This window comes from Poromitra crassiceps (assembly GCF_964638095.1).
Source record: "Poromitra crassiceps genome assembly, chromosome: 17".
Taxonomy (NCBI): domain Eukaryota; kingdom Metazoa; phylum Chordata; class Actinopteri; order Beryciformes; family Melamphaidae; genus Poromitra; species Poromitra crassiceps.
In genome coordinates, this window is record NC_139635.1 from 21,222,202 (window position 1) to 21,241,686 (window position 19,485).

A 19,485-nucleotide genomic window follows, 5' to 3' on the forward strand; every position below is an offset into this window, starting at 1 on the left:
ACAGTGCACTCCTCTTATAGTGATCACCTTGGGACAAATCAAACTGATCACTATAAGCGGATGATATAACCGATTGTTTTCTTTTTCTTTATTTCTCAAGCAGATTACCATTGAATTGACATTTGTATATGTATTAAATTAATACAGTAGATATAAAGTAAAGGAATGTTGTTGCCTTTAAAAATCCATACAGTAAGTTAGGCCTCCGCAGCTGTTTTAAACACAGCAGTCTCACGTAGACAGAGACACCGCCATCTTGCCACAGACAGAGATTCCGCTATCTCTCCATATACATGCACAGAGTAGGGTTTAATATTTTTCCCGAAAATGAGGCATAGCGGGAAACGGGAAATTAAGAAAGATTTCCCGGGAATCCCGGGAAATCGACCTTTTTTAAATTATTTTTATTTTTATTTTTTTAATAAATCTATGGGTTGCTAATTTGATGCTGTAGTGTCTTATTTGCTGATATCAATAATTATTCTCATTCTTATTATAGGATTAAAGAAAAATAATGAATTTATGTTAACACGTTCACTGCCATTGACGAGTTGATACGTCAAAAAAAATCCAACGGTTGACTGCCAATGACGAGTTGATACGTCAAAAAAAAAAAAAAAAAAAAATTGACGGTGGGACGTTGATCTAACCCTTTTACATCTCTTATATAAATATTGGAGCCGCCGAACGTGTACAACCCATTCCACCGACCCACTAAGTGGCGACAGTGCTGAGCACTAGAGACTCCAGACTAGAAAAAGCCGAGCCAAAACTGCAGGGGAACGCGCGATGAAACCATTCTCATACTGTAAAATGGATTGGCGAAAACGCTTTCGCTTTCGCGCTGATTGCTGGCGGTGGGGGATTGCAAATTTGCATAATAGATTATGGGTGCAACACACTTTGAAACACGCAGCATAAATAAGACCAGAATCGCAAAAGAAACCCAGTTTCTTGGGGTTTCTCAACCGAAACCCCAAGAAACGAGCGAGCCCATCCTCGCCCAGCGGCCGCCAGCAGACAGGAGCAGCAGCAGGAGCAGCAGCAGAAACAAGCTTGTGACACGCCCGCTGCAGCCAAGAAGAACACACACGGAGGGAGGAGTTTGAAGTAGAGGGGGGTTTCCTGCTGTTATGGAGGAAATTACTGTTCAAAACTATTGTTTAGATGTCTGACGTCTTACTGATGCCAAAAATGAATGGTTAAAGTGACTGTTCTATCGAATTTCACAAAAAGCTATTTATCTCAGCTTAAATTTTCAGACGCTGAAACCATGCTGTATTCAAGTGCTAATGCCTACATAACTACTAACTCTACAAACTAACTCTTTTAGACAGAGAAAGCACACATTCTATTAGTTCTTTTGAGATATTTTGTGTTCACAAAATCTTAGCAGAAAAGAATCCTCGGGTCTTGAAAGATGAACCAGAATCCTCAAAAAAAAACCTCTGGCAGAAGCTACCTACAGTAAAAAAAAAACGGCTGGCAGTGAATGTGTTAACAAACATTATAATTTAAGATAAAAACTTCATATGAAATGCCGTGTTCAATGCATGTGATCAGTCTGCTGATAAGAACAGCCTCATGGAAATGTTATTTGACAATAATCTGTGTATCATTCGTTCATTCGTTTTTCAAAATAAAACCAAAAATAAAAAAATGAAAAAACGACTCTTTTTCTCAGTATTTGTTTCCAAAACCAAAATGAAAAAACGGATAACGACTCGTTTTTTTAATTTCCGATTTTGTACTCAAATGAAAAATGGAAAAAACGGATAATGAGCGTTTCCCGTTTGATTCAATTTTAATAAAGCAAGTTGCGTGACCCGGAAGTGACGTGAGCTTTACTAGGAGGGCCCGCAGAACAAACAGGTAACATGGCCGGACTGGAGGATCATTATGATAGTCGGGCAGCTTTTTGAGGATGGTAAAACCGTCAGACTGATAAGATACAGATAGCAAGCAGTGGAGGACTCGCACACAGAACTATAGACAAGACAAAAAGTCTTAAAAAGTCAGATCCATTTTATTGTAGGACCGGCACAAATTGGCAGCAAACGTTTCAGTCCTAGTTGGACTATCGATGTGCATTTTTTCACATCAAAAGTTCATTTTTCAGGATTTCATTCATAACTGTAATCTAAAGTATGCTGACGTCATTCAGTAGCCTACGATCAAATTTCAACCAATCATATCACGACATAATAATAATAATAATAATGGCTTTCATTTATATAGACACTTTAAAATGTAAAACAAATCTCAAGGTGCTTTACAGTAGATAAAAGACAAGATAAAAACAAGCTAAAAACAGCTACAAAAACTCGGAACAGGTGGGTCTTAAGGTTCGTTTTAAAAACAGCGAGGGATTCAGAGGCCCGAACAGTTCCTGGGAGCTGGTTCCACAGGCGTGGCCCCAGAGTGGAGAAGGCTCGGTCACCCATCGTTGCCAGCTTGGTGCGGGGGACAACAAGCAGGTTGAGGGTGTCTGATCTGAGTGACTGGGAGGGGGGCTTGGGGGGAGGAGTTCCTGAAGGTAGGTGGGACCAGTGTGGTTGACCGCCTTGTAGACCAGGAGGAGGAGTTTGAAGGTGATGCATTGGTTGATGGGGAGCCAGTGGAGTGAGTGGAGGACAGGGGTGATGTGTTCTGACTTCCGGGCTCTGGTAAGAACCCGGGCGGGCGGCACAGTTCTGAACATATTGCAGTCTCTGGATGGATTTGGTGGGGAGGCCTGCAAGCAGGGAGTTGCAGTAGTCAATGCGGGAGGAGACGAATGCGTGGACCAGTTTTTCTGCGTCGGCTTGGGGTAGGAGGGGTCTGAGCTTTGAGATGTTCCGGAGATGGTAGAATGAGGTTTGGCAGATGGATTTGATGTGGGCGTCAAATGACAGTGTTTGGTCAAGACATGACATCTGTCAATCAATCTTCATTCCGAGGAGAAAATTCTGAGCAGGAAAGATGGCTGCCTAGTCAGCCTGTGCAGAGTTTACTAGCCCATAAATGTTAATATACTTGGCCAATATGTGTAACATACAAAATAAAACAAACGGTAATGTCTTAATTTAATGTAGAATGCAAAGACATGTACTGGCTCATTAACTCTGTTACGTCCCGGTCTAGGGTACCTTGACTCACTCACTCACTGCGTCGACTCAGGTCAGGATGGCCGCCGTCGGGCACGGTGTCGGACCTTCCACACATCTTGTGCTTCCATTAGGGTCCGCACCTCCCCAGTTGTTGCAGCTCCGCAGTCCTCTTTTAGGGTGTTGGCCATGGTCTTTAGTGGTCTCCCAGGGTTCATCCTTCCATGAGTTGGTTCCCACAGAATGACTCGGCTAGCAGCCAGCTCAGGGTGTCTCGTGCAGTGTCCAGCTAGCTGTAGTTGTCTGTCTCTTATTTTTGTAGTGAGAGGTGGTAGGTCACCATAGAGATGCTTGTTCGAGATGTGCTGCGTCCAGCAGATGTTGAATGCCATTCGCAGCATCCGCGTGTAGCATCTATCCATCGATAGATTTTGATGTGGCCATGTGGTACCTTGAAGTAACATGAAATTAACCCATCTTCCTCAAGTCCCAAGAACAGCCATGAAACCAATGGATTGATGCCATGAAAAATTATGAATTTATTACAAATTATTAAATAATCAACATAGGTTTAAATGGATATTAGGTTTAACGGGAGTTCGGAATTTTGGATAACATAAAAATAAAAAAAAACGGTGAAAAGTGTCCTCTGCATTTAACCCATCCAGGCATGTCCTTTCCTCCGAGGGGCAGGCCAGGAGCAATGGATTGATGCCATGAAAAATAATAATAATAATAATAATAATAGATGGGGCTTATATAGCGTTTTTCCATAGCTCAAAGACGCTTTACAGTAGGCTACACAAAACTAAACACTGGGGGGGCGGGGGGTGACGTTAGTGAACATATAACGACAGAGATTACACTAAACACTGAGTACTATGTGGGGGGGGGGCGATAGTGGTGAGACAAGACAGTAGACAGAGACAGCACACAAGCAAGGATGGGGGGAGGGAGCAGAGGGACTAAGGGAAGGCGGTGGAAAAGAGATGGGTTTTGAGGCGGGAGTGGAAGACTGTGAGGGACTCTGAGGTTCTGATTTCTTGGGGAAGGGCGTTCCAGAGTGGGAGCTGCCCGAGAGAAGGCTCTGTCCCCAAAGTTGCGGAGTTTGGACTTGGGGGTGGAAAGGAGGTCGGCTGAGGAGGATCTGAGGGACCGGGAGGGTTGGTAGGGAGAGAGGAGGTCTGTGAGGTAGGGGCAGATGACAGGAAGGCATGATTTCAGAAGGGGGGTGGGGAGGGGGTCAAGGGAGCAGGTTGTGGGTTTGGATGAGCTGATGAGTTTGGAGACGGTGGAGGCAGTGACAGGGGTGAACCGGGAAAGACGGCGGTGGGGGGGGAGGCTAGGAAAGGCAAGCGGGATGGAGAGGAGAGAAGGAGGGGTAGGGGCAGCTGGGGGGGACAGAGGGGACAGTGATTGGTAGATGGTGGTGATTTTGTCAGCAAAGAATTGAAGGAAGGCAGTGCATTGTTCAGATGAGGAGGTAGGGAAGGCGTCGGTACGGGGCTTGAGGAGGCTGTTGACGGTGGAAAAGAGGGTTTTGGGATTACGGCTGGGGTCGTTGATGATGGAGGAGAAATAGGCAGACTTGGCGGCAGTGAGGGCATCTTTGTAGGTTGAGAGGTGGAGTTTGTAGGCTTCGAGGTGAACGGTAAGTGGTGTTTTCTTGATGAGTCTTTCCAATTGGAGGCCGGTCTGTTTGAGTGTGCGGAGTTGAGGTGTGAACCAGGGTGCAGAGGTGGTGAAGGAGACGGTTTTTGTTTTGAGAGGGGCCAGCAGGTTGAGGGAAGCAGATAGTGTGTTGTTAAGGTTGTTGGTGAGATCGTCAGGTGAGGTGGGGGAGGTTCCTGGGGGAGAGTGTTGGAGATCAGATCGGAGAGTTGGAGGGGGTCAATGGATTTTATTTTCCGGAAGTAATAAATTATGAATTTATTACAAATTATTAAATAATGAACATAGGTTTAAATGGATATTAGGTTTAACGGGAGTTCGGAATTTTGGATAACATAAAAAAAAAAAAAACTCTCGTAACGGACAAGCCCATCTTTTATTGTCACACGAACACCACAATACATGCATGCAGCTACAACACACTCATGCTGACGGTGGCCGGTGAAAAGTGTCCTCTGCATTTAACCCATCCAGGCATGTCCTTTCCTCCGAGGGGCAAGCCAGGAGCAGTGGTCGCTTTCTCGTACAGCCCCCGGGACCAACTTCGGATGTTGTCGTCACTGGTCGGATGACAATGACGATCTGATCTTCTGCATGTTTTTGGTGGGGGGGTTATATACGGAGGAACCCCCTGGGGGGAGCACGGGGAGAACATGCAAACTCCACACAGAGAGAAAGGCCCTTTCGACGAGATAACCCACCTGGGCAGTAGCCACTGAAGATATGGGGGGGAACACAACCACAGCGCCCACAGTGTCCCAGGCGAGAATCGAACTCAGGACCTTCTAACTGTGAGGCGACAGCGCTACCGACTGCGCCACCGTACCCCCCCATAAGATAAAGATATAAAGCTTCACAGCATAAGTTGGAGAGTTGGCTTCAGAGTAGGCCAGTGCCAAACTTCTACCTAAGAGGTTAAATCTTACCTATACAAAATAAAGAGAAACAAAAGACAGCCTCTTACGATCCTAACCAACAAAACAGGAGAAAAGGGGGGATTAACACAAATGGCAGCCTACTCCGACAACTCCAACATAATTACAAGAACACAAAGCAAACAAAAGAGTGTGGCCGGGGAGGAGCATTTTTTAGACATTTAGGAAATTTTTAGACATCCAATCTGTAACAGCAATTAAGCAGGATTCAAGATCAGCGAGTTTAGAGCGGTCGTCTGGTATATATTGGTATATATATATAATATTATATATATATATACACTGTGTATATATATATATATATATATATATATATATATATATATATATATATATATATATATATATATATTAGAGATGGGAATAGATTAATTTTTTTAATCTAGATTAATCCTGGTCATTAATCTAGATTAATCTAGATTAAAATGGGTCATTTGAAGTCTGTCGAATCCATTCAAAATATGTGTGTGCAACATAAATAATGACTAGAAGTAAGTCCTTGTGAACAGGTTTCTGTTTATTCGGTTGTTCACGCCCCCCCACAGCAGCCAGGATGGGGGAGGCAGACATAAATGTCCGCGCTTACATACCTGTTCCATTCTAAAGTGATAATCATCATGGCCTGCTCAATATAAGTGGACCCTGCTACCAGACAACTTTGAGAATAATAATATATATAATAATAATAATACAGTGGAGCTGCTCAGTGGCCAGCAGATCAGACTGTGGTTGTACTGGACAGCTTCCAGGTATGAATGTGTGTGAATGTGAACAGGGCGCTCCTGAAAAAGAGAGCATTGCTCTCAGTGAGACTCCCCCTGTATAAATAAAGGTAAAAAAAAAAAAAAAAAAAAAAAAAAGATTAAATAGATTAACGGCGATAATTTTTTTATCGCGCGTTAAGAGTCTCGCGTTAACGCAGCCGTTAATGGCGTTAACGATCCCATCTCTAATATATATATATATATGTATATATATTTTTTTATATATATATATATTATTTATATATACCGTAATTCTTCCAATAAGCGCCTGTATTGCCGCCGGATCTTCCTTTTACCGCCCGGGTCCAAATTGATTTAGCATAATAAGCGCCCGGGCTCTTATTGGCAGAATTACGGTATATATATTTTTTTCTAGCCCATAAATGTTAATATACTTGGCCAATAAGTGTAACATACAAAATAAAACAAACTGTAGTCTTCATTTAATGTAGAATGCAAAGACATGTAACTGGCTCGTTAACTCTGTTACGTCCCGGTCTAAGTAACATGAAATGAACCCATCTTCCTCAGGTCCCAAGAACAACCACAAAACCAATGGATTGATGCAATGAAAAATGATGAATTTATTACAAATGATTAAATGGGAGGAGAATGGGAAATGGCCCCTGAGCACACCAGCGTCTGCTCTCCACTCTCTTTTAAGGGCTGGGCCTCCCCAAAACCAGCCAATCACCCACTGGCTCCTGACGCAATTCATCAAGCACTCACATACACACCTGGAACCCACTCAGCCACTCACACAGTCAATCAGGAGGGAAAAGCAACCAATAACAAATATAGTGATAAATAACCCTAAATACGACTACAGTCGTAACAACTCTCATTCCAGAAGTAATGTTATTTACCGCGGCTCTTACCCCAGCCCCTCAGACATTTCAAGGTGGGCAGCAGCACTCTAAGTCTAGGCTTTGAAACAGCAGTACGATGGAGGCAGCCAGTTGCCTGCAGAGCCCACTCGTGAAGAGGCAGAACACGCTGAATCCCACTGGATTTGGGGGCAGAACATGCCATACCTGGCCAGGATTGGCCAACTCCAGTCCCCAGAACGGTCAAATCAAATCGTCGACACGCTATGTCTGGCCTCTCAACACTCTTTCAGTCAGGGCAAGCTTTGTTTTCAGTCTGATACATCACCGACCCTCTCTGAGACCCGTTTCAGGTGGTCATTAAGATATTTAATCTGTAGCTGTTTTTCCCTGGTCTCTTGATTAGCCACACTGTTCGCCAGTCTGTTTTTTTGACAAATAATGTTATTTTGGGCTCAAAGTCCTAAAAATAAGCTGTTGGTAAAAACGGGCGATAGCGTCAGACATCATGGTTGTCTAACGACTGACGTATGATATTCAGATAATAATAATTACCGTATGAGTTACAGTGAATAGCTGGTGTTAGCCTCTGGCATTAGCTAGCTCAGGGATGGGCAACTATTTTTCATGGGGGGCCACATGAGAAACCCAGATTGGTGCCGGGGGCCGAACAAATATTGTCATGCCCATGGATGGGCAACTTTGATGATAGAGAGGGCCACAAAAAAATGTCCTCGCTACCAGATTTTGCTGAGGGCTGAACGGCGCCAGCGTGAAAAATTTGGGGCATTTGAAGCCAGGTTTAGAGGAATAACTCATTTTAAATTAACAATTGTGATGTCATTATTCAGTCTTAACCACCAATATTTGATCCTTTTCCTCACTCACTCCTATGTCACCACCTGCTCTCCCTTCAGGGCTTGAAATTAACTTTTTTCACCACCTGCCAATATGGCTGCTAGATTTTAAAGTTACCAGCCAATTAGAATTTCCACTAGCCAAAATGTTTTTCTTGAAATAAACCAGAATATGAGTGGGTTCATTTAAGCATAAGTATCAGTAAGTGGCCCGGGATTGAAATGACATATTTTCAAGTCAACTTGGCATCACAGGGCTTGTGGAGACTTGCATTATGCCAGGTGAGCAGTATGGAAGCACTTTATGTATTCTTTCTGTTGTTTTGTATGTTTTTGCTCTTGGCCCCCATCACACTCAGCAGACAGCTCTCTGTTCCTGCCGCAGCTGGAGTGCAGTTCTCCTATCTCGGTGGGCGATGCGTCCAGAGTACTTTACCCAGTGCACTGACTGTATGAGAGTACCTCATAGGACCCCACTTCAAACAAACTGAACTATCCCTTTAAAAACAGGGAGGTCACGTCTACCCTAGTCTCTCCCCAGACTCAAATATTACGTTGAATCGCTGCGCTCCGCATACTACATAAGTGAGTCCGTGCCAGTTAACAGCCACTGCTGGTTTTGAAGGCAGGTTGAAATTGAATGAGTGACGGGTCGTAGCACCAATGAGAGAGCGGTTCGAAAAATGGGCTGTGCCTCCTGTGTTGTCTGATCGCAAAGTCGTTACTGATTGGAGAGGACTGAAGCCATCACTGGCATATGACTGGCCAAGTGAACGGTTCCCTCCCATAACCAGCCCTCTGAGGGAAAGTGTCCCAGACCCAGAGAGAGATCTGCAGCATGCAGTAACATAAGTGCCTTTTAAACATGAACTCCGGATCATGTCCAGCTAGAGAGAGCAGGATATTTTCAGGTTTTGCCTTTCTAAACATGAGGGGTCTTTGTTAAGAAACAACTGGATATGAGCCGTTTTTTCTGCGGGGGGGGGGGGGGGGGCGCGGTAGCATGTATCAAACACAAGAAATGTGATAGGAAACAGCTTTAGCTATGAGGCAGTCAAAATAGTGGTCGCACCGTTGTCAATCACTGTGGGTGATTTATTTTACAAGTGGCAACTAGTCATATCTGACTAGATTTTCTGTTTCTAACCCCTCCCCCTACTCTAATCCTAACCCTAAAATCTCAGAACGTTACTATTTTACAATTTTCGAGCCGAAATTGTAAAATAGCAACGTTGGTCCAAAACGTTGGTATTATACAATTTTCTGTGAGACTGTGTTGTTTTAAATGTATTTCTCCCCACAAAAGTTTGATAGCCTATGTTTCCTAAATAAACGTTTTGAATCCATTTATTTCTCTATAGTCCATTCTTTATAGCCTCTATAGTCGTAGTCGATCTTATTTATTCCAGTGTTGTCATTAAGAGGCCGATTTCGCAGCAAGAATATTTAATTGGTCGGCACGTCGTTCTCGGTAAAGGACGCTTTCGTTATTGAAACAGACAACATGCATGCATGCTCCTACTGTAGCCTATCTATCTGCATTTGCAGAAACTCATAAACCCATATCTTCTGGACATTGCCTTGATGAAAAAACAACGTAGCATTAGCTAAAAGTAATAAGTGCGACACCCTGAATCTCCCACAAACGCTAGGCTTTGTTTTTCTGACATGGGAGCAAGCAAGCAACGCAGCAGCGTGCCTCCTGATGCACTGGACCTGGCTGCCTGCAACTGCAGTCAAGCCAGCCCTCACCTCGGAAAGCACGGTCATTCTAGCCCCCACTTAACAATTCAAGCCGTTTTTGCAACACTTGAGGAAACCGTGAGTTTGCTCGTTGATATAAGCGATTGCCCGAACGATTCATTAATTAATAAACTAGCGAACGAAGAGCCACACCCGCCCACTACGGATTATGCGGATCATATCGTTCCACTGTTTAACATGACCAGCGCTTGCGTGGAAGCGGATCTTATACCGGTGGTCGAGGTAGATAAGATACGGAGTCGCGGGAGTGCGCGTAGGCCGGCTAATTGTTGTTTAACATGCAGGCCAACCGGCTAGGTGCAGGTTATAATACGGATTCCACTGCATGTTAAGAAGTGGCTATAGTGTATCAGGGTAAGAATTCTCATGGGTCTGGCGTTGAGACTACGGGCCCTATTCTCCCACAGGCCTTAGGCGCAAGAAACTGGCGTTAAACGCAAAAAAAACGTGCCTTGTGCCTGCCTCGGGAAGATAGCAACATGGCTTTAGGCCCCGAAATGCACCAAACAGGCGTGGCACAGTGCCAGAATAGGTACAGAATAGTTTTACAATAAAAACACATTTCTGCAATGACTTTACATAATGTATTTATGTGCATCATCCTGCCTGTGCAGCAGGGGAGAGAAAACGATATAATTCTGGACAAACTTTCACCAATCTAATCTCATCATGACATAGGGATAGGCTATTTTTTTCTAGCCGATGCGTTTAGAACATTCTTTTCACTTTGATCTTGCTATAGTGTAGCGTATTTACATGCATGCAGTATTTAAACTGCAGTTAGATTGGTTTGAGAAGCATAATAATATGGAATAATAGCCTAGTCCATGGGCCAGATCAGATATCGGTACCATCTGGGTGGGCAAAACTTTACCTATACTAAATTGTTTATAGGGTCAATATAAGTAAATTAATATATGATAGCCTTTCCACAGGAGTAGCTTTTCATATTTATTGGACATTTTCTTATTTTCCCCTATTTAGTCCATGGGCCAAACACAAAAATTGCACATATTGGTACCACTCAAGTGGACAAATTCTAATAATGATTTTTGAACAGGTATATATCCATAGATGATATTTTAGTATGATAGCCTTTGCAGAATGGCAGCTTTGTCACAGTTATCGGCTCATGAAGTTAGCCAGCCCCTACAATAAATTTGATTCTAGGTGCTGATGCATAACCTATTTTAGGCTCTGGACCTTTAACCATGTTCTATGAGAACATGTTTGACAACATTTGAAAGGGTAGCTTCTTAGCTTTCATTTGAGCTCAGTTGTGAGTCTGTCTGACAAATAAAGAGCTCACATGGGCTCCTCAAAGTGTCAGTGACATTCATTTTTCCACAGTTTTCGCCTAAATTATAGTCTTTATTTCAGCACTGTGGCATCTAGGAACATCACAGACACAAACAACAAACACTGGAATACTCATAGGACTATAAGGATTCAGAAAAGGTATAATGAACCCATACTATCCCATCGTGAGGGGTGAATTTGGCCCTTTGAATTTGGTAGAAGAATGCCTTCTCGAGGGAAATGGGCCAGAACCCAAAATGTAAGATATCGGTACCATCCGGGTGGACAAATTCTACTTGTGATTTTTTTTAATTCCTATTCATCCCTAGATTATGTTTTTATATGATAGACCTTGATGACCATGGTAGCTTATTAGTGCTTAACCACCCCTCTTAAATTATGGACTTATGGGAATTATGGGAAATCATCTTTCTTTCATTATATCCTCTCCCTGGGGTGTCTGGACTACTGACTGTTAATATTACATGTCTAGATATAGGCATGCTATCCTATGATACTATACATACCATACCATACTATACTATACTAGATAGATAGATATGCTATACTTAATTGTCTACTAAATTGGCACATTTCCCAGTCAAAAAGAGGGTAAATTGGCACGCTTTTCAGTCAAAAATTGTTTTATTTGTGTTACGGTATATGTACAGCTACATTCAACATTTTTCCAGTCTTTCAACACAATATTAGGACAATCTACCCTTCCTGAGACCATGTCATCCACGAGGGCAACACCATCATCGTCATTCACATCTGAGTCTGTCAGCTGTGCAGCAAGCTCTTCTTCACTGTGTTGGTTGGCACATGTTTGTAGTTTGCACAGGTTTGTGCATTTCAGACCGTTATTGAGACATGTGCACTCTGGTGGTTTGCACAACCTCACATACTTGCAGGAGAGCAACTGCAAGATGGCACCTGGTGCTGGGGAACCGTGCATCCACTGGATTTCAAGCTGCCCCTCATCATATGTGGTCCACCTATGGTCCTTAAAGTACACTCCATTGTTGATATCATGGAAAACTCCTTTGTGAATCCACTCAGTCCAGATCAATATGAGTTTGTCAGCTTGTCAACTGCAACTGTTGCCCCGCCAGATGTAGCCAACCTGCATGATTCCAGCCACAACATCCAGCAGTGGAGGAAACTGCTCTACAGCACTGCCAGCAAAGCCAGTCTGATCAAATTCTTGTTTGAGGAATGGAAAGGACCCAAACACAGATAGAAACTACAAGACAAGGCCTTATATGTTACCTGTGAAGTAGTCTGCTTCAAAATCAACAAGAACCAATGGGAGGAGGTAACACAGCCCAAATCCTCTCAGGAAGAAGCTGACACCTGCATGCTAATGCATGCTCTCCATGTAGCAGAGTCTGGCTTCAAGGCAGTGATGATCATCATGGCAGACACAGATGTCCTGCTACTGTTGGAACAAGGACATGCCATGCCCAATGTACCAAAAATGTGGAACACAGAACAAGACAATGTTCCAGGACATCACCAAACTATGCAAATCATGCGACGATAGTATTGCTGGGGCCTTGATTGGCATGCACACGTTCACTGGCTGCAACACTGTCAGCGCATTTGCAGGATACAGAAAAGTGGGCACCCTGAACAGACAGGACATATCAAGAAGCCTTCCATGAGCTCGGCCGTGCTTGGGATGTCTCTGATGAGCTCTTCAAGAAGCTGCTGGAAATCACCTGCCACATGTGTATGTACCCTCTACACACATTACAGATATCAACCTCCTCCGATACCAACTTTTCTGCACCAGACGTGGGGAGGTCGAGTCCAGCCAGCTTCCAACATTTGAGGATTGGATATTAATGCATTCCATTCATGCAAACGATCAGACTGCAATCTGTAGACGGTCTCTTCAAACCCAGCCATCTGTACCAAGCCCCAAGGACCATGGGTGGACCACAGACGATGAGGGGCAGCTTGAAATCCAGTGGATGTGCGGTTCCCCAGCACCAGACCGTTTTGCAGTTGCTCTCCTGCAAGTGTGTGAGGTCGTGCAAACCACCAGAGTGCACAGGTCTCAATAATGGTCTGAAGTGCACAAACCTGTGCAAACTACAAAAATGTGCCAACCAGCACACTCAGATGTGAATGACGATGATGGTGTTGCCCTCGTGGGTGGCATGGTGTCTCAGGAAGGGTAGATTGTCCTAATATTGTCCTGAAAGACTGGAAACATTTTGAATGTAGCTGTTCATATAATGTAACACAAATAAAACTATTTTTGAGTGAGAAACGTGTCAATTTACTCTGTTTTTGACTGAGAAATGTGCCAATTTAGTAGACAAGCATATATATCTAGTATAGTATAGTATAGTATAGTATAGTATAGTATAGTGTGTATAATATCATAGGATAGTTTGCCTATATCTATGTAATATTAACAGTAGTCCAGACACACCCTAGGTAACGGATAATGAAAGAAAGATGATTTCCAGGGAGGGCACTTTCCTGGTTTTGAACGACAGCAGTCCATAATTTAAGAGGGGATAAGCACTAATAAGCTAGCAGTCATCAAGGTCTATCATATAAAAACATAATCTAGGGATGTATATGAATTAAAAAATCACAAGTAAAATTTGCCCACCTGGCTGGTACCGATATGTTAAATTTAGGGCTCTGGCTCATTTCCCTTGAGAAGTCATTCTTCTACCTTAAGGGCCACATTCACCCCTCACGATGGGATAGTATGGGCACATTATACCTTTTCTGAATCCTTATAGTCCTATGAGTATTTCAGTGTTTGTTGTTTGTGTCTGTGATGTTCCTAGTTGCCACAGTGCTGAAATAAAGACTATAGTTTAGGGGAAAATTGTGGAAAAATTAATGTCACTGACAATTTGAAGAGCCCATGTGACCTCTTTATTTGTCAGACAGACTCACAACTGAGCTTAAATGAAAGCTAAGAAGCTACCCTTTAAAATGTTGTCAAACATGTTCTCACAAAACATGAGTAAAGGTCCTGAAAATCTGCATAGAATAGGGTATGCATCAGCGCCTAGAATCCAATTTATTGTAAGGGCTGGCTAACTTCATGAGCTGATAACTGTGACAAAGCTACCATTCTGCAAAGGCTATCATACTAAAATATCATCTATGGATATATACCTGTTCAAAAATCATGATTAGAATTTGCCCACTTGAGTGGTACCGATATGTGAAATTTTGGGGTTTGGCCCATGGACTAATATATGGAGACAGACAGACGGGGATGAAAGGGAGGGGGGGGAGCAGAGGGCTTGGGGATGAAAGGGAGGGGGGGAGCAGAGCGCTTGGCCTTTCTGACCGGACTGGATCGCTCCGTTTACTGCACTTCTCCAATGACCAGATTGTGCATAAGTTTACGCTTAAAAGGCGTGGTTATAATGGTTAAGGCCGCCTGTAGCGCTGACACCAAAATATCGAGTGGGCTGGTCCACGCCTACCAATCTGCGCAGTTTATAGGCCGATGCAACGATAGAGCCCTACGTCTACCCAAACAATTATATAATTTTTAAACAGGTATGTTTCTGTATAAATCATTACAATTATGATGCTTAACACCTGGACAAATGCGCAAGGCGGACTGTTATCTTGCCTGCGTTAAGGCACGCGCAAACAGGTGAACAAGCGTAAATGGGGGATATCGCCTAGTCAGATTGTCTGAACTGCTGCTCATTTGGCCTGGACACTCTGCTGCTAGTTCCAGTGTGCCGCTGCTACCTGGGGCTGGACGATATATGTCAATTCATTTCTTGCTTATTCATTGGCTCGTTTCACCTGATAAGTAAAATACATACGGTAACCTGATTGCTAAATTGTACTGTCCCCAGCGGTGACTATTCATATGACCATATCGCCTAGCCACATTCTATCTGTTCTGCTCTTCTCTTCCCCCCTCTTCTGCTCCCTCCCCACCTCCTCCCTTTCCCTCCCCCCATCCCCTCTCTCCCCCCCCTGCTCCGTCCCCACCTCCTCCCTCTTCCTGCTCTCTCCTCCCCCACATTCCCCCCGCTCTCCCTCCCCTGCTCCTCCCTTTTCCTGATCTCTCCTCCCCCACATCCCCATGTTCCCTCCCCACCTCCTCCCTTCCCTATTCTCTCCTCCCCCACATTCCATCCCACTTTTCTCCCTTTCTCTCTCTCTCTCTATCATATGATTGTTCAATCTTGTTGTTATTATTACTACTGTAATTGTTACTGTTGTGTCAGCTACATTTAGCTAGACATATTCTCTGTGAAGTCCTCTGAGACATGCTTGTGAATTAGGGCTATACAAATAAAGTTGACTTCACTCAAATTCTGCTTTCTACCACAATTATTTTCAGGTAAACTGCCATCTGAAAATATTGTCCATATAGAAAGTGGAACGTGAAACGTAACTAAACCTTGTGACAGCCGGGGCCCGTTCCAATACCCATACTTCCATACTATTTAGTAGGCAAAAAAAGAATTAGTATGTCCCAATACATAGTATGTCAGATGCAGTATGCCAAGAGTACCAGGATGTTGTACTACATCAGCTCCTATTTTGGAGTATGGATCGATGCATGCTGCGCCAGCCAATCTTCCCCACAATCCTTTGCGCAGCGGAAGTTACGTCTTCTTGTTCTTCTTCTAATGTTTTATGGCGGTTGGCAAACAACTTTTTGTGCATTACCGCCATCTACTGGAGTTACGTCGCACTGACTGAGCTGCGTGTATAATCCACGGATTATATCCATGGAGGCAGGGCCGGCCCGCCCTATATGCGAACCAAGCGGCTGCCTAGAGCCCCGGGAGTTGGGGGGGCCCCCCCAATTTTTTTTTTTTTTTACATAAACATAGGCTATAATATTATAGGCTGTGTGTGGTAGTTAAAACATAGGTTGACGTTTATTTATGTTTGTAGTTTAAACAAAAACATAAATACTGTAGGCTACATACAACACAAAAGTTATTACCTTTTGTCGCCACCTGGTGTGTAAATATATATGTAACTAAAACCATTAAAATTGACAACCGGTCCTGCATGTATCTACCGGTCCTTGGCACTAAAAAGGTTGGGAACCCCTGGTTTAACTGACCAGAAGCCTGTACTACGAAGCTAGTTTAATGCCTTATCCGAGTAAGTTTGAGTTTAAACCTGGTTTAGCCGTACTACAAAGCAAGTTAACTTTCAATCACCATGGCAACTGACGCTGCAAAGCTAACCTGGTCGCGACCAGGTTAGCTTCAGAGGATAAGATCAAAATCCATGAGAGACCCATATAATCGGCTCTCTGGAGTCACTCACCATTCATAAGATCGCCATATGAAAAATAGATTGCAGTCAACTGAGAATAGAACAAGCAAAACATTCGTGGCTCTGTAGGCTACATAATTAAATTAAGCCTACTTACCACTTTATGTCTTAACAGCTCAACGATGCGTGGAGAAATATGATCACTATTAATCACCGCGGCGCATATCATGAACGGACCCTCAAATGGAGTGAGGGTGATATTCTCCTACATGCCAGAAAAGCCTATACATATAATATAGATATTAGTTTAAATATGGGATAGCCCCAATACTAAATATGCAGGCTATTCTTGCATCTTTCAGCTGGAACTGTGTCCTGTAGGCTGTATGACAATATATGAGCAAAAATAGGCTAGTTTTTATCAATGATAACTATGCCCGCATCGTCTCAATTCAGTTCAGCAGTTTTCTGTTTTATAGTAGGCTATTAGGCTTTATACTAGGCTATTTTATATATGAATTATTCGATCAGTGCAACCACACACATGAGTGATAGAGATCATTATTCATTGAGCATGCGTTTCTAAATCTATGGTCTAAATAGGCTTACAGATTGTGGAAATGTATAGACTGAGATTACACTTTTACATTTGTTGCTGCTGCCTGTATCAATGCAGCTGTATCAGACAGAAATCGCTGATCAAAGTAAATCAAATGACTGATGTGAATACAAGCTGCTGCTTTAGACAGCCCTTCAGCAGACTATCCAACGCGGATTTTCATTCTGACATTAAATCGTGGATACATTAAATATCCGCAAAAATCTCTGATCACACTGTGGCTGCGCTGAATGAGGAAATGGGTGTGGAAATGGGTGTGGGCGTGGATCAACTCAGCTGTTCATAATGTGATTGGCTAGCGCACCTCTTTCGCGTGGACGCGCGCCTGTGCACGAGCGAAAAACGTGCGCGTGCACAGGCAGATCCCAGCTTCAGTTATCGACTAGAAAACCACCGTCGTAGTATCCTTAAACTAGATAGCTTTGATCCTGTTCAGTCAAACCAGATCAAAGGGACTTATCGCGGATCTGTTAAACTAGCTTCGTAGTACAGGGCTCTGGCAACCCCTATGGCTGCTGGGTTCTACACGCTTGCTTGACACTGATAGGGCTACAAACGAGCGTCATTGTCATGTTTGTTTGTTTTAAATATTCTTCTAAATATGGCTAATATATAATAATAATATGCCCTAGCGGGCAGCACCGGGAGTCCCCTCCTTACAGCACCCCCTACTTAAAAGTACTTCCAGCGCGGATGGCCCCAAACCCCCGCCCCTGGGAGGGGGCCCCTGATCTATATCCTGGTTAGGGCCCCCAGATGGCTAGGGCCGGCCCTGCATGGAGGTGGCTCCATGACGCCGTGAACACGTCAATAACTATGATAAAAACACTGACAGAAATATGCACGTTATTATACTGTTAAGAATGAGACTGCATGTAAGTATCATCACATCAGTTTATTAGAAACAACAACATACATGACAATATAACAGCAATTTGTTTATTTGATTGTCTGTTCCAATTTTGTAAATGCTTAGTCTGAATTTTTTTGTATAATGTACTGTTTGTTATTGCCAGACTTTGTTTATTGGAAGAAAAAAAAAAAAAAAAAAACTCAAATGTGGCGCTGCAGACGTCGGCGGAAGTGAGCAAGAGGTCGGAGTTCAGGAAGCTCACGTGACGACAGATGTAGTGTGTCCCAATAGTATGCATTTTGCATGCATGCTACACACTACAATCCATACTTTGTGAGGGCAGGCAGTACATACTACAAGAAAGAAGTACAAGTATGGGTATTGGAACGCAGGTCCGGTCTGCTTTCTGATGGAAAGACACAATGCTTGACAACTTCACTTCACTGGATTATGAAACGCTGGATTGTTGAAGGCTTTCAGGGATATTTCATTGTATATCTATTTGCTTTATTCTTTATTCAGATTGAGTGGCTGCAACTTGCCAGAGTCTGACTGTGAAGTCCTGGTCTCAGCTTTGAAGTCCACCCTGTCACATCTGAGAGAGCTGGACCTGAGTAACAACAACTTACAGGATTCAGTGGTGAAGCTGCTCTCTGCTCCATCCTTCAGACTAGAGACACTCAGGTAAAATCAGTTTACAGTTTTTCTCAGCTGATTTGACACATTTCACCAAACCAAGGTCTGTTCTCTCAAAACAGGATTCCTGAATCTGCAAAGGTCGCCTTGTGATATCTTGACAAGATATCAGAGCATGATTACCACACCTTTCTCTCAGGCATAATTCACTGTCACATCTCCAGCTGCTTCAGAATAGAGCAGCTAGATATTAACCAGTGGGAATGTGACATCATCATCTCCAACACCTGTCCTCTGTAGGGTTTAATCATTTTCCCGAAAATAGGGCATAGCAGGAAACGGGAAATGAAGCCCTATTTCCCCGGAATTCTTTTTTGTGTGTGCATAGGCCTATGGGTTCCCAACCTGATGCTGTGATGCATTTGCTGGCATTAATAATTATTAAAGAAAAATAACGCCATTTATGTTAACCAACATTTGAAATTAAGATAATAAAAACTTCATATGAAATGCCACATTCATTGTCTGTGATCCGTCTGCTGATAACAGCCTCATGGAAATGATATTTGACAATAAACAAAATTTGTTAAAGCACTTAATTTGGTAAGTGATATTGGACAATAAACAAACAAAATGTGTTAACACAAGTAATTTGGCATAATTCAATTAAGCTGAGACGCATTCCATAGCGTTCAGCAGCCTTCTATAGCCAAACAATGTTGGATAGCAGCCTAATAAAGTAAATGAGTTTCCCCAAATGTGCAGTAACCCGCTCCTTGACCCTCAGACTGTACATTAATTGTATCACTGGCTCACAGAGCTTAGGGGCCTGTACCACGAAACAAGATTACTGGCTTAGCGAGGTACCTTCAGGTTTAACCCTAGTTTTGCCGTACCACGACGCTAGTTAACTTCTTATCGAGATAG

General features: G+C 43.2%; 1 protein-coding gene across 1 annotated transcript in view; it reads left to right on the forward strand.

Moving 5' to 3' along the window:
- LOC310792251 (NLR family CARD domain-containing protein 3-like) overlaps window positions 1-18,858 on the forward strand; it is a gene marked incomplete at its 3' end in the record, with an annotated part of 117,627 nt that extends 98,769 nt beyond the window's left edge. Inside the window, exons 11-12 of the mRNA XM_083653976.1 lie at window positions 18,445-18,606; window positions 18,783-18,858. Of these exons, the coding sequence (XP_083510102.1) occupies window positions 18,445-18,606; window positions 18,783-18,858 (238 nt within the window). The remainder of the gene's footprint in view (window positions 1-18,444; window positions 18,607-18,782) is intronic.
- Window positions 18,859-19,485: the final 627 nt, after the last annotated feature.